Source organism: Podarcis raffonei, chromosome 4 (assembly GCF_027172205.1).
Source record: "Podarcis raffonei isolate rPodRaf1 chromosome 4, rPodRaf1.pri, whole genome shotgun sequence".
Taxonomy (NCBI): domain Eukaryota; kingdom Metazoa; phylum Chordata; class Lepidosauria; order Squamata; family Lacertidae; genus Podarcis; species Podarcis raffonei.
This window is the reverse complement of record NC_070605.1, coordinates 100,774,477-100,787,142: the sequence shown is the minus strand read 5'-3', so window position 1 is coordinate 100,787,142 and position 12,666 is coordinate 100,774,477. Positions and strand designations below refer to the sequence as shown.

Below are 12,666 nucleotides of genomic sequence, written 5' to 3'. Positions count from 1 at the left end.
GAATGCTTAGAGGACAATCTTATGGCAAGTTCCATTAGGATGCAGTGGATCTCACAATCAACCAGCGAATTCCCAGGTCAGTTAGGCTCAGTCAGCATTAAGACACCAACTCCAGCTCAGCCAAAGTTGGCGGAGCAAACACTGTTGTAAAAGGTAAAGGGACTCCTGACCGTTAGGTCCAGTCACAGACGACTCTGGGGTTGTGGCGCTCATCTCGCTTTACAGAGCAGTGCACGGAAATGCCGTTTACCTTCCCGCCGGAGTGGTACCTATTTATCTACTTGCACTTTGACGTGCTTTCGAACTGCTAGGCTGGTAGGAGCAGGGACTGAGCAACAGGAGCTCACCCTGTTGCAGGGATTTGAATGATGACCTGCATAGGGTACTGTTTTAACCTATTGTTTTCCCTTTGCAAGGCTTAGGAAGAAGAAGAAGAAGAGGAGTTTGGATTTGATATCCCGCTTTATCACTACCCGAAGGAGTCTCAAAGTGGCTAACATTCTCCTTTCCCTTCCTCCCCCACAACAAACACTCTGTGAGGTGAGCGGGGCTGAGAGACTTCAGAGAAGTGGGACTAGCCCAAGGTCACCCAGCAGCTGCATGTGGAGGAGCGGAGACGCGAACCCGGTTCCCCAGATTACGAGACTACCGCTCTTAACCACTACACCACACTGGCTCTTAGGAAGAGCAGCAACAGCAGCAGCCCTGCTGCTGAACGAGGTTTCACAGAATCATAACATTGTACAGTTGGAAAGGACCACAAGGGTCATCTAGTCCAACCCCCTGCAATAGAGGAATGTTTTTGTCCAATGTGGGGCTCGAACCCACAATCCTAAGAGTCTCATGCTCTACTGAGCGAGTCTGGTATAATTTTATGCCAACCTAATTTACATTGACTTGCTTTATGCCAGCTTCTTGTGCATTGGGTTGCTCCTATAGCTGATTACTCAATCGCAATCTAGCTTATTCATTGGTTTGATTCAGTTTTAATAGATCTCCATGTAACTAAAACCCCATGAGAGTATGAAGGAAGTGTCACAGCATGATCTTACGCATGATCTTATTAGAAGTCCACTGAACTCAGAGGCTTACTCTCAGGAAAGTGGGTACAGTATGAAACCTAATATGGTTTACATGTTAATACATACAAAGACTCTCACTCATTGATAGGAGGAATTTTTGCTTTTGTTCACCAAAACAGAATAGCATTTGGGGGGGGGGGAGTCATTCATGTTTCCAGTGAGATTGAGTCTCCTGGGAGCTTTATGTACAATACCTAATAAGATTTAATTCTGCTCAGAATATACTCATTCAGAAAGCAGAGATAACGTGCAGAACATAGTGATTGCACGCAGGGCTTTTCAGGGGCTGCACTCCAGGAAAGTGCATTGATGAGAAAAGGTGTTAAAGATCAGGCTCACACACTGAATTATGAATGAGTCTCGATTCAGTTAAAAGAAAATGTCACCATACGTTTTATCAAGTGGTGTACTAAAGGCAGAGAAGTATAACTCTTTGAAAACCCACAATCACCATGAAGGAACTACCGAATAGTGTATATTTTTAAATTCAACTAATAGCTTATTTCCTTGGGCCAATTATTAATAGCCTACAAACGTTTTCGTTAATGAGGCCAGTGATGTAGCTTAAACCTATCTGAATTTCATGTCTGACAGATAAGCAAAAGTGGTGGCACTTGACCGCTGCTCATTGACGCCTTGCATTAATTTGCACTGAACCAGGCACTGTATTTATATGCAAATGTAAATGTAGTGGGGAATCCTATGGCAAGATCCACCAGGATGAGCAACTGAGGATGCAGCTGTTGTCCAGTAGTGACATTTGCTCATCCCAGATCGGCCAGGGCTCTGCTGGCTGAGACAAGGCAGCTTGAAGTCCCCTAAAAGGGGTATTATGAGGTTGTAATGTGGATGAGACCAGGAAGGGGTGGGGCTGGGGCTTAGATCCTAAGTCTGTTCAACTCAGAAATGTGACCTGGCAACCCCTCATAAAGCACTATTTTAAAGGCTCACTGTCTCTCTTTCCAGGCTTAGGCAGAGCAGCCGAACCTGACACGGTTTGGAAATGTTGTAACTTTATGCTGGCTTAATTTATAGCAACTTGTTTTATGCCAGCTCCTCCTGCATAGGATTACTCTCTAAACCACTTTAGACTGCAAGTAAAGGTGGTGGGGATGCTACATTTAAAATGCTCTGTCTTGAAAATATTCTGCAAGGAAAATAATAATCTTGTATTCTACCGAGCAGCCGGGACTGGGCTTTCCCCTCTGGTGCACTAATAGTTTGCTTGCAATGGTGTTTTTGTTATTAAGATATATATTTAAAAGTACCACCCACAACCTGCAGTTTTTAATGGTTCAGACAGTCTACCCGTCAGAAACCTAGCATTTCAACTCTGGGCATGCATAGTTCAGGCCTTACACTTTGCTTTGTATGAGAGATGGGCTTGTATGACGTGCTGTAAAGTTGTGTAAATTTGTCGCACTTGCACTTCTTGCATTATATAATGTCTAGATTACATGTAAATAAGAATGGACGTGGGTGGCACTGTGGTCTAAACCACTGAGCCTTGGACTTGCTGATCAAAAGATCGGTGGTTCAAATCCCCGTGACGGGGTGAGCTCCCATTGCTCGGTCCCAGCTCCTGCCAACCTAGAAGTTTGAAAGCATCCCAAAAAGTGCAAGTAGATTAATAGGTACCGCTCTGGCGGGAAGGTAAACAGCGTTTCCATGCGCTGCTCTGGTGTCGGTGTTCCATTGCGCCAGAAGCGGCTTAGCTATGCTGGCTACATGACCCAGAAAAACTGTCTGCAGCACAGACAAATGCTGGCTCCCTCGGCCTGTAAAGCGAGATGAGCGTCGCAACCCCAGAGTCATTCGGAACTGGACTTAACTGTCAGGGCTCCCTTTACTTTTACCTTTAAGAATGATTAATGGTCCTAAAATGTGCTTTTCATTCATTTGCTTCTTGTGGGATGTGTGTATAGGTTGATTTCCCTACCTCTGTGCAAGGGACTACTAGCATTTGTGTGTTGGAGTCTGTATGTTTTAGCCATTTATAGCCTCTTTAGCTCCAACCCTAACTCTCTGATAAACAGAGGGGGGAACAGGATTAAGTGAAGGCATCCCTCAGCTGAGCTTTGCTCCTTAGGGAGGGCTTTTGCTGTAACCCCACTGTGCCCTCCAGGTGGGTGGGAAATAACTGCCAGCAGTGTTTTACCAGTGGTAGCCAAAAGAGGGCTTTGCAGGGAGGTGGGTGGAGCAGATCCAGCCATGGACCCCCAGGTGAAAAAGGGGATGTGAACCACTTTCTACAGTGACCAGCAGAGCCTTGGCTGCAACACAGGACCCACTCTTAGGATGGCTTTGTCCTTCGTACCATTGTGGTCAAGAAATGGAATGGCTATGCAGATAAAACACAGGCTCTTTACAAAGGGAAGGGAGAGACAGGGAGACACAGAAAGTGGGATCAGAATGAACAGCAACTATGTATATTTGATTTTCTACATCTTTCTTGAAGTGGATGGTCACTAAGTTATTAGAAAGTGTTTGGGAGAGAGTCGTTTCATTTTGGGGATTCACCCCCCCCACCTGAAAATAAAGCAGTTGTAGGCAAAGAGTGTGGAAAAAGAAGAGGAAGAAAACGCCTTTCAAATAAACTTTTAAGGAAGTGTGGTAGGCAGCAGAAGGAGAAGTACAAATGTAAGGAAAATTGAAAGGTAGTGAAGGAAACAAAATAAAGAAATGCCAGGAGAAGAAAATGACATATATAGATATATTACCAGTGCAGCAATTAACCTGCAAAACAGAGGGGAAGGAAGAAGGCCAGATCAGGAAGGTGACTTCCTAAAGGTGTATTATTCAGAATGATAAAGAATGATAAAGTGCTCATAGGGAAGAAAAGACAACCTGGTCAGTTCAGGGCAGGAACATCTGCCCGTTCCAGTTCCTGCAGATTTAAAAGCATTTTCTGCTCTTTCTTCCAAGCAGCAGCAGCAGCAGCAGCAGCAAATGCCCTTTCATAAAGCAGCCACACAAATAGAATCGTGTGCTGAACCTCACCAGAGGTTAATTCATCTGCCATGGGTTACAAACTGGGGGAATCGATTCTGTAACTGACTTTCAAAGCAAAGCTTCCTGTAGTTTAAATTCCTGTAGGATGAGCCACAGTGTTTTACCATTATCCTGTCATCATAACAATTGCTTGCTACTTTTGTATAGTTTACAGCTATTTACATTACAACAATGGAACAGAGGGGAGGCCCATGTCCCTGACTATTGGGGTCCATTAAATCAAGAGGCAGGATCCGGAAGGGAAATTTTGCTTCTAAGTAGCAGTATTAAAGAAGGTATGTGCAGAATCCCACCAAGAAGTTTAATTAGTCTTATCACAACTCTTTCCTCTTCCCTGTTTAATTTGGAAAATTTGCCTGGGTAGAATTCTGCAGATTTGTATTACTTTTTTGGGGGGGGGGGACGGGACAAGAAGGAAATTCTGCTCCAGATATTGTTCACCCCCCCCCCCCCATTTGGAGAGTTTCGTCTTCTGATCTGAACCCAAGGGTGTCAATTGTATGTCTGGAGTCTCAAAAATTTTTGTAAAAAAACCCCAAAAAACCTAAAATGTCTATTTGCTTTATTTCTCTGTAATCAATAACGAGCAACCCATTATACTTGATATAAGCACTATCAGCCTGTGGAACTATAAAGTACTTAAAAGCCTGCTTTTGGGAGGAGGAGAATCAATAAAAGGCAGAAGTTTTTCTCTGTGGGTTGTGAAAGACAGCTATTGTATATGTGTGAAGGGCTCCTGTGGTATACCCACAACTGTGACTTTTGACACTTCGCTCGGTGGGTGGCTGTTCTGTTTGAGAGTCACTCACAAGCAGACTGTTTATGTCTAGAAGTTCAGTTCCACTAAAAGGAAGTTAAAGATATTTTTCTATCAAATGCACACATACAGAATTATTTAAAAATAGAATAGGGGAAGATCTGTTCTAACAAGAGGCTCAGAAGCCATAGATCACTTTTAAAGCATCGTAATAGGAAGAGTTAGCAAAGGAATAATGTGCAACTCTTTGATATAAGCAGAGCTTCTAATAATTAAATCTATCAGAATAAAATGTATCTCCTTAATTTCATTTCAGATTTTATGGTCCCTCTCAAAGCAGTATTTCTCTGCTGCAAAAATTAGGTGAGTAAATACTTTGTGAAAGTGCAGTGCTTTCAGAACTCCTAACTCCTCAATGTTGATGTTTTATATAACATCAGATTATTATTATTTTTTTTAAAAACCTAGCATATTCTGGAATTCTAATATATTTCCACTTGCCAGGCTTCCACCAGGGACCCGGACAGAGCCATTCATGTCTTCTACTCAAGGCAACTGAAGCGCAGGATACTTCCCCCAAACAAACAAAGATTTGTTGTTGTTGTTTAGTCGTGTCCGACTCTCCGTGACCCCATGGACCAGAGCACACCAGGCACTTCTGTCCTCCACTGCCTCCCACAGTTTGATCAAAGTCATGCTGGTAACCTCGAAAACACTATCCAACCATCTCATCCTCTGTCATCCCCTTCTCCTTGTGCCCTCCATCTTTCCCAACATCAGGGTCTTCTCCAGGGAGTCTTCTCTTCTCATGAGGTGGCCAAAGTACTGGAGCCTCAGCTTCACGATCTGTCCTTCCAGTGAGCACTCAGGGCTGATTTCCTTAAGAATGGATAGGTTTGATCTTCTTGCAGTCCATGGGACTCTCAAGAGTCTCCTCCAGCACCATAGTTCAAAAGCATCAATTCTTCAGCGATCAGCCTTCTTTATGGTCCAGTTTTCACTTCCATACATCACTACTGGGGAAACCATAGCTTTTACTATACGGACCTTTGTTGGCAAGGTGATATCTCTACTTCTCAAGATAGCTTGAAGTAAATGGCCTAGGAGCATCACAGTGAGCCCAACAGGAGAGATAGTTGCAGAACTTTGAAGAGAAGCACTCGCAACCTGCTCCCTAGTGGTAAAAGGTACCCCTGACCGTATGGGCCAGTCTTGTCAGACTCTAGGGTTGTGCGCCCATCTCACTTAAGAGGCCAGGGGCCAGCGCTGTCCGGAGACACTTCCGGGTCACGTGGCCAGCGTGACAAAGCTGCATCTGGCGAGCCAGCGCAGCACACAGAAACGCCGTTTACCTTCCCGCCAGTAAGCGGTCCCTATTTATCTACTTGCACCCGGGGGTGCTTTCGAACTGCTAGTGGTAGCTGTGGGTAAATTGCATTATATCCAGAGTTGAGGCAAAACAAACACTGTTTGCAAAATGAAGAGAAGGCACCTGATGAACCATGAAAAACGTGGAATCATGAAAATAAGATGGCTGCTGCTGTTATTACCTTTGTAAACAGATTTGACTATTTTAAATACAATAATAGAAGTATAGACTTGTAGAGTTGGAAGGTACCCCAAGAGTCATCTAGTCCACTTGCCCAACGTGGGACTTGAACCCACAACCCTGATATTACATGCTCTACCAACTGATCTATATCGAAAGGAACTAATTTCAATGACTTTAAATAAAGTGTGTGTGTGTGTGTGTGTGAGAGAGAGAGAGAGAGAGAGAGAGAGAGATGAATAATCATTTGTATACAGTGATACCTCTGGTTGCGAACGGAATCCGTTCCGGAGGCCCGTTTGCAACATGAAAGGAATGTAACCTGCAGCGGCGCGTCTGCGCACATGCGGGTTGTGATTTGCCGCTTCTGTGCATGACGTTATTTTGTGCTTCTGCGCATGCGTGAGAGGCGAAACCTGGAAGTAACCCTTTCCGGTACTTCCGGGTCGCTGTGGGACATAACCTGAAAGAACGTAACATGAAGCGGACGTAACATGAGGTATGACTGTACAGCGGTACCTCGGGTTAAGTACTTAATTCGTTCCGGAGGTCTGTACTTAACCTGAAACTGTTCTTAACCTGAAGCACCACTTTAGCTAATGGGGCCTCCCGCTGCCGCCACCGTGCGATTTCTGTTCTCATCCTGAAGCAAAGTTCTTAACCCAAGGTACTATTTCTGGGTTAGCAGAGTCTGTAACCTGAAGCTTATGTAACCTGAAGTGTATGTAACCCGAGGTACCACTGTACTTAATTCTGGTGAAAACCATGCCATTCATATTTTATGAAGGAGGAGAAAGTTCAAATCATGACATTTAACAATGATTCAAAAAACTTAACTCGGGCGTCCGACAAATGACATAGTTAAAGGGACTGTTGAGACCTCTGACCTTTTTACGAAATCATGTAAGGGTTGAGGCTATCAAGCTGGTCACCAGACCAAGAACTGCTTAATTTTCTCTTTCTATTACTTTCAGGACTTAGATTTTCCTACTTTTATGCCTTATTTTAGCAAACTTTCACCTTATGGAATTTATAGAAAATATCTGACCTTAAACCACAACTGATATTTGTTTATATTGCTAAAATTATGGGCTTATATCCATATCCTCTAAAGACAGTATCTATAAAAGCCGTAGATTTTCACTGTGCTTAGCTATGCACAAAACAGAAAGAAAAATAACAAATGAAGATTTCCTCAGAGGTTTCAGAGCTGCACTTACAAGATCATTTAGTAAATTTACATTTTAGCTGACTGGTTAAATGTGACAATAAATTTATATTAAAAAATATTCTTTTGGGGGGAGAACAAAGTTGTGCAGTCAAAGCAGAACTGTCCATTTGAGCTATTCTCAAACATTTCAGCAGCACTTGATGCAGTGGAGCAATGCCAATTAGAAAGTCAACTATAGTTTATGGATGAATGGGCAATGTGAGACTGGACACAATGTCCTATCTGAAGTATTATTTTTAGATATACTCAAAATATATGGACTAGCATTCAAAAGTTAAATATGCCTAATGCTACTTTTGTTTTTAGGTGTGCAATAAATTTATCATTAACAAGTATTGGATAAGTACTATGATACACTGCAACTCTAATTTAGTCTCCTAATCCTAAGAACCTCAATTTTTTTTTGCCTGACATTGTTTAGTAGTAGTAGTAGTAGTAGTAGTAGTAGTAGTAATAATAATAATAATAATAATAATAATAATAATAATAATAATAATAATTTATTTATACCCCACTCATCTGGCTGGATTTCTCCAGCCACTCTGGGCATCTCCCAACAGATTAAAAACAGAACCAAACATTAAAAACTTCCTAACAATATAGCAACATGCATCACTACTGCCAGGGCTTTTTTCCCCAGCCAGAACTCACCTCTCAAGTGGGCACCTTTGCCACTGTAAGAGAACAAGGAAAGTGTTCCTGGTGAGCTCTGGCACCTCTTTTTCTAGAAAAATATCACTGACTGTTGCTACTATACATCCCAGACCAAGCAGGCTCACATGGAAACTGTAACTTGTGACAACCACATGGAAAGTATCTGCCACTGCAGCTGTAGAAACTTTCCATGCTGTTCCAGCAGTTCTCAACCTTGTTGGACTAAAACTCCCATCATCCCTGAGCTCTGGCCTTGCTATAGCTAGGGGTGATGGGTGTTGTAGTTCAACAACATATGGGGACCCACAGGTTGAGAAAGGCTGTTAGACTATAGGAGTAGCAGGCTTTGAAGGGTATCACTATAAAGAAGCATCTCCATAATGCAGTCAACGTGTCAGAATCTGCCAGAAGCTGTTACTGAGGAGCAAGAATAAGCTTAGTAAAATAGCTTTAAGTTACTGCATATTTATTCCTTTGTTTGGCAGACCAGTTATCACACAGGTGATGGCACTATCCGCCCTCCAAACAGTTTTGGAGACAGTTCTACTAGTTCTATAGGCTTCTAAAAACAAATTATCATCAACACATCAAGGTTGAGGGGTGGCCATAGAATCATTGAGTTGTAGAGGTCCCTGAGGATCATCCAGTCCGACCCCCTGCAATGAAGGAATATGCATACAGGGATTGAACCTGCAACCTTGGAGTTATCAGCACTACGCTCTAACCAACTGAGCTATCCAGTGCTGAGTCAGTAGGTGCAAACCTAACACCCACATACTGTACCTCATCCATGAACACAAGCTTACATGATCTGCATGATTATTTTATTTTTTCTTTCTATCAAGCTATTTTTTGAAACACCATAAAGAGACCTTATCAAAGTGTCAAAGAGTTTAGCACTGAAGTCCTAAAGTATCTGCCGTAGAATATTAGTTTCCAATGCTGGAATAATATTCCCACACCTCTAGTATAATGGTCTGGTTTGTGATATTAAAGTCCATGCAGCAGTTGGCGTGTGGAGCAGTTTAAGCACTTGCATGGTGTTGTAGTGTGTCTCAGGTGATCAATTTTTACAAATGTTAGCCAACTGATTTCCCCAAGTTAAAGAGCAGTCCACTAACTATGAGAAGCTATAACTCCCTACTTTCCTATAACATTAATTTAACACAAAAAATACAGTAAAATTTCCTGTATGCAAGTGTCTGTATTGCATACAGTTATCAATTAAAGCCCAATGACAGGTGTTGTATCATACTAGAGCCACAATTCACTAAGACCAGACTCTTTTAGACTGAACCTGAAATAAGTGTTCTGAAGAGAAATGGAACCAATATACGGTACTTTTGGGAATGGTCTGATTAAAGGAACAATCTGACCAAGGGCATGTTCACACTGCGTGATAATGTACATTCGGTGCTGGATGCAAGTACCTTAGGGGAGTGCTGTACACATGATGTCAGCTCCGTGTTGCACCTGTCTCACACTATTTGTTGCTGTGAAAGACATTCTGTTGGTAGGGCTATAATCCGTGTTGTGCAAGAATGCAATTCTCATGCACTTGCTACACACGTGTACACAAGGGAGTGCTTTTTCACCTCCTCTTGGGGCAGACCTACTGATGCTGCAGGGATGTGCCACTTCCCCTCACAATTTAACTTTTCTATGAGTGAGAAAGGTAAAATAGGAAGCAATACAGACACTTAGCTACCTCGACAAACAGATTTATATCCTTAGTCTATCAGTATATACCGGTTTCCATCCCTTCTCTTTTAAAAGACTGCATTATAAAAAAAGAGGTCTGTGGAAAAAGTAATTGAAGAGATGAGTTAGCACTTCTGTGCACTAATTTGAAAGGACACACACCTGTCTGTTCACAAAACATGGATCGTAGCTGGTGCTTTAGATGTGTTGTGTTAAAGTGTGTACAAAAAGTGTGCAGCCAAAGGATGCACTCCTATCATACTTACTTGGGAGAAAGCCCTAATGGACAAACCAAGCCTTATTTCTGAGGAAACATACATAAAATTGGATTGCATGACTGTAGTCCAAAGCATATTTACCTAGAAGATCTGAAAGCAGTGAATGTTGAAAAATGGTAATACTGGGTGTTAAGCCGATAGCTCCATTAGTTCCTCAGTTTTCTGATGCAGTCACCCTCCCACAACCCTAATTATGCGGGTGGTCTTGTTTTTGCATCTTCTGTTTATGTGCACCACTGGGAGCTACCACTGCCAGACCAATTCCAGAACTAGTTTATGCAAATGACGATGTGTCACATCTGCCTTCTTTGATGACAGAGTGTTTTGTTCTAGATAAAAAAATTTCCTTGCAGTAGCACCTTAGAGACCAGCTAAGTTTGTTATTGGCGTGAGCTTTCGTGTGGATGCACACTTCTTCAGATACATTGAAACAGAATTAACCAGACCCTTATATATAGTGACTTCTGTCTGGTGACTTCTGTTTCAGTGTATCTGAAGAAGTGTGCATCCACACGAAAGCTCACGCCAATAACAAACTTAGTTGGTCTCTAAGGTGCTACTGGAAGGAATATTTTTATTTTGTTTTGACTACAACAGACCAACACGGCTACCTGTTTTGTTCTAGGTACCAGCAATTTATTAAGACAATAACATAAATGAAAGAAAAAGATTATAAATAAAAGCAGAAGGAAAATGTAAGACTGCAAAACTACTGGGAGCAAAAGGCATAGACACAGCAACACAGTGTTGCCATCTACTCCCATAACTGATACTTGGGCTTGAGAGATGGGAAGAATGAATAAAGATCACATTTTAAAATGCAAGATTGTATTTCAGACACCATTTAGGAAATATGCAATTTCTTCAAACTGCAAACTTAATTGTGAGATTTCCCCTTGCACTGCCGGGTCTGTAAACACTATTCTAATTATGCACAGGCTCCAATTCTGAAATCTCTGTTCTTGGCATAAGCCATTTTAGTCATGCTTGTAAGTAGCAGAAGAACACCTTGAATTTGGAATTTGAAGAGGTAATTGTGACATCTAGTCAATGTGAGGGGCATTGGAACGTTTCTGCCCAAGTATGTGTCAGTTATTGATAACTGTACCACTTTAAACCATTATCCCCCACTACTCACTTGCCATTTAATGCTGCCACACCGACTGTGCTTCTGGCAATAGACATGCTGGCTACAAAAGTCCACTGCTGACTTTGGGGGTCCCACCTCTCGACTGTGTTCAGATAGCTCCAACCATCATGGCCTCCAACTGCATAAATTGGCCCTTCGAGAACAGTAACTCCTAGAAAGATAGTCAGAGGAAGAAGATAACAATATATCCAACAAATGAAAGGCCAGCTCTGTAAAGGCCAACATGCATGGACCAATCAAATAGGTCAATCTGCTTCTCATATGGCAGTAAACCCCTACGTGACAGCATGTGGGGCTCCCAGAGGAATGCTGGCTGGACAATCCTTGCCTGAAGGGACTGCGTGAACTGACAGTTCCGCTGGAATGGTGCATAGGTAGCCACCAATATTTGCATGGCAGTGGCAGCACTCCTGGAGAAGTTGCATGGGGTCCATTTGATGTAAGAACTAGGTGGGAAACTGGCAAGCAGGACAAATAAAACCCCACCTGGTTTCAGATCCCCCAGAAACTGGTATTCAGAGGCATACTGCCTCCAACAGTGGAAACAGAACATAGCCATCATGGCTAGCAGCTGCTGCTAACCTTATCCTCCACTAATTTGTATAATTCTCTTTTAAAGGCATCCATGTTGGTGGCGACCACGCCCCCCCCCCAAGTATGAAAAAGTACCTTCTTTTATCTGTCCTGAGTCTTCCAACATTCAGATTCCTTGGATGTTCATGAGGAGTAGTGTTAGAGAGAGGGGAAAAACTTTTCTCTATCCACTTTCTCTCTGCCTTGTTGACACTCTCAAAGAACCCTAATAGGCTCGAGAGAGAAGACTTATCCTCTCTCTTCTTCCTGCCCTCATAGGACTGCTTTTTCCCCCTTTTCCCTTTCAACTGAGAAAGAAAGGGGCAGGGAAGTTGCAGGAAGGGGTGGATGCACACACCACAACAGGAGTAAGGGTAGGCGAGATACCTGACTCAAAAGGGGTCTAGCCCACCTTGAAATGCAGCCAGACTTCTCAAGCAGGGGAGAGTTAAAATGCCAAGCCACCGCAAAGTCTCGTGCCATCTCTAGTGAGAACCTATGATTTGTCTTACTGGATCAGACCCAAGTCTATCCAGACATGCATTCCGTTTCCAGCAGTGGACTTCTGGGCACACCCAATCAAGGCATGAAGGAGAGGGTCTTCCCCTGTTCTCTTTCCACAGCATCAGAGATTTCTTACTCTCGTAGAATGGTGTTTCCTTCAGCTTTCATGGCGAGT

General features: G+C 42.8%; 1 protein-coding gene across 4 annotated transcripts in view; it reads right to left on the bottom strand.

Moving 5' to 3' along the window:
• Positions 1–12,666, bottom strand: part of KLHL1 (kelch like family member 1) — a 134,687-nt gene that overhangs the window by 13,249 nt on the left and 108,772 nt on the right. For all 4 annotated transcript variants that reach the window (XM_053384691.1, XM_053384688.1, XM_053384690.1 and 1 more), the window contains exon 8: positions 11,403–11,565. In XM_053384691.1, coding sequence (XP_053240666.1) covers positions 11,403–11,565 — 163 coding nt within the window. The remainder of the gene's footprint in view (positions 1–11,402; positions 11,566–12,666) is intronic.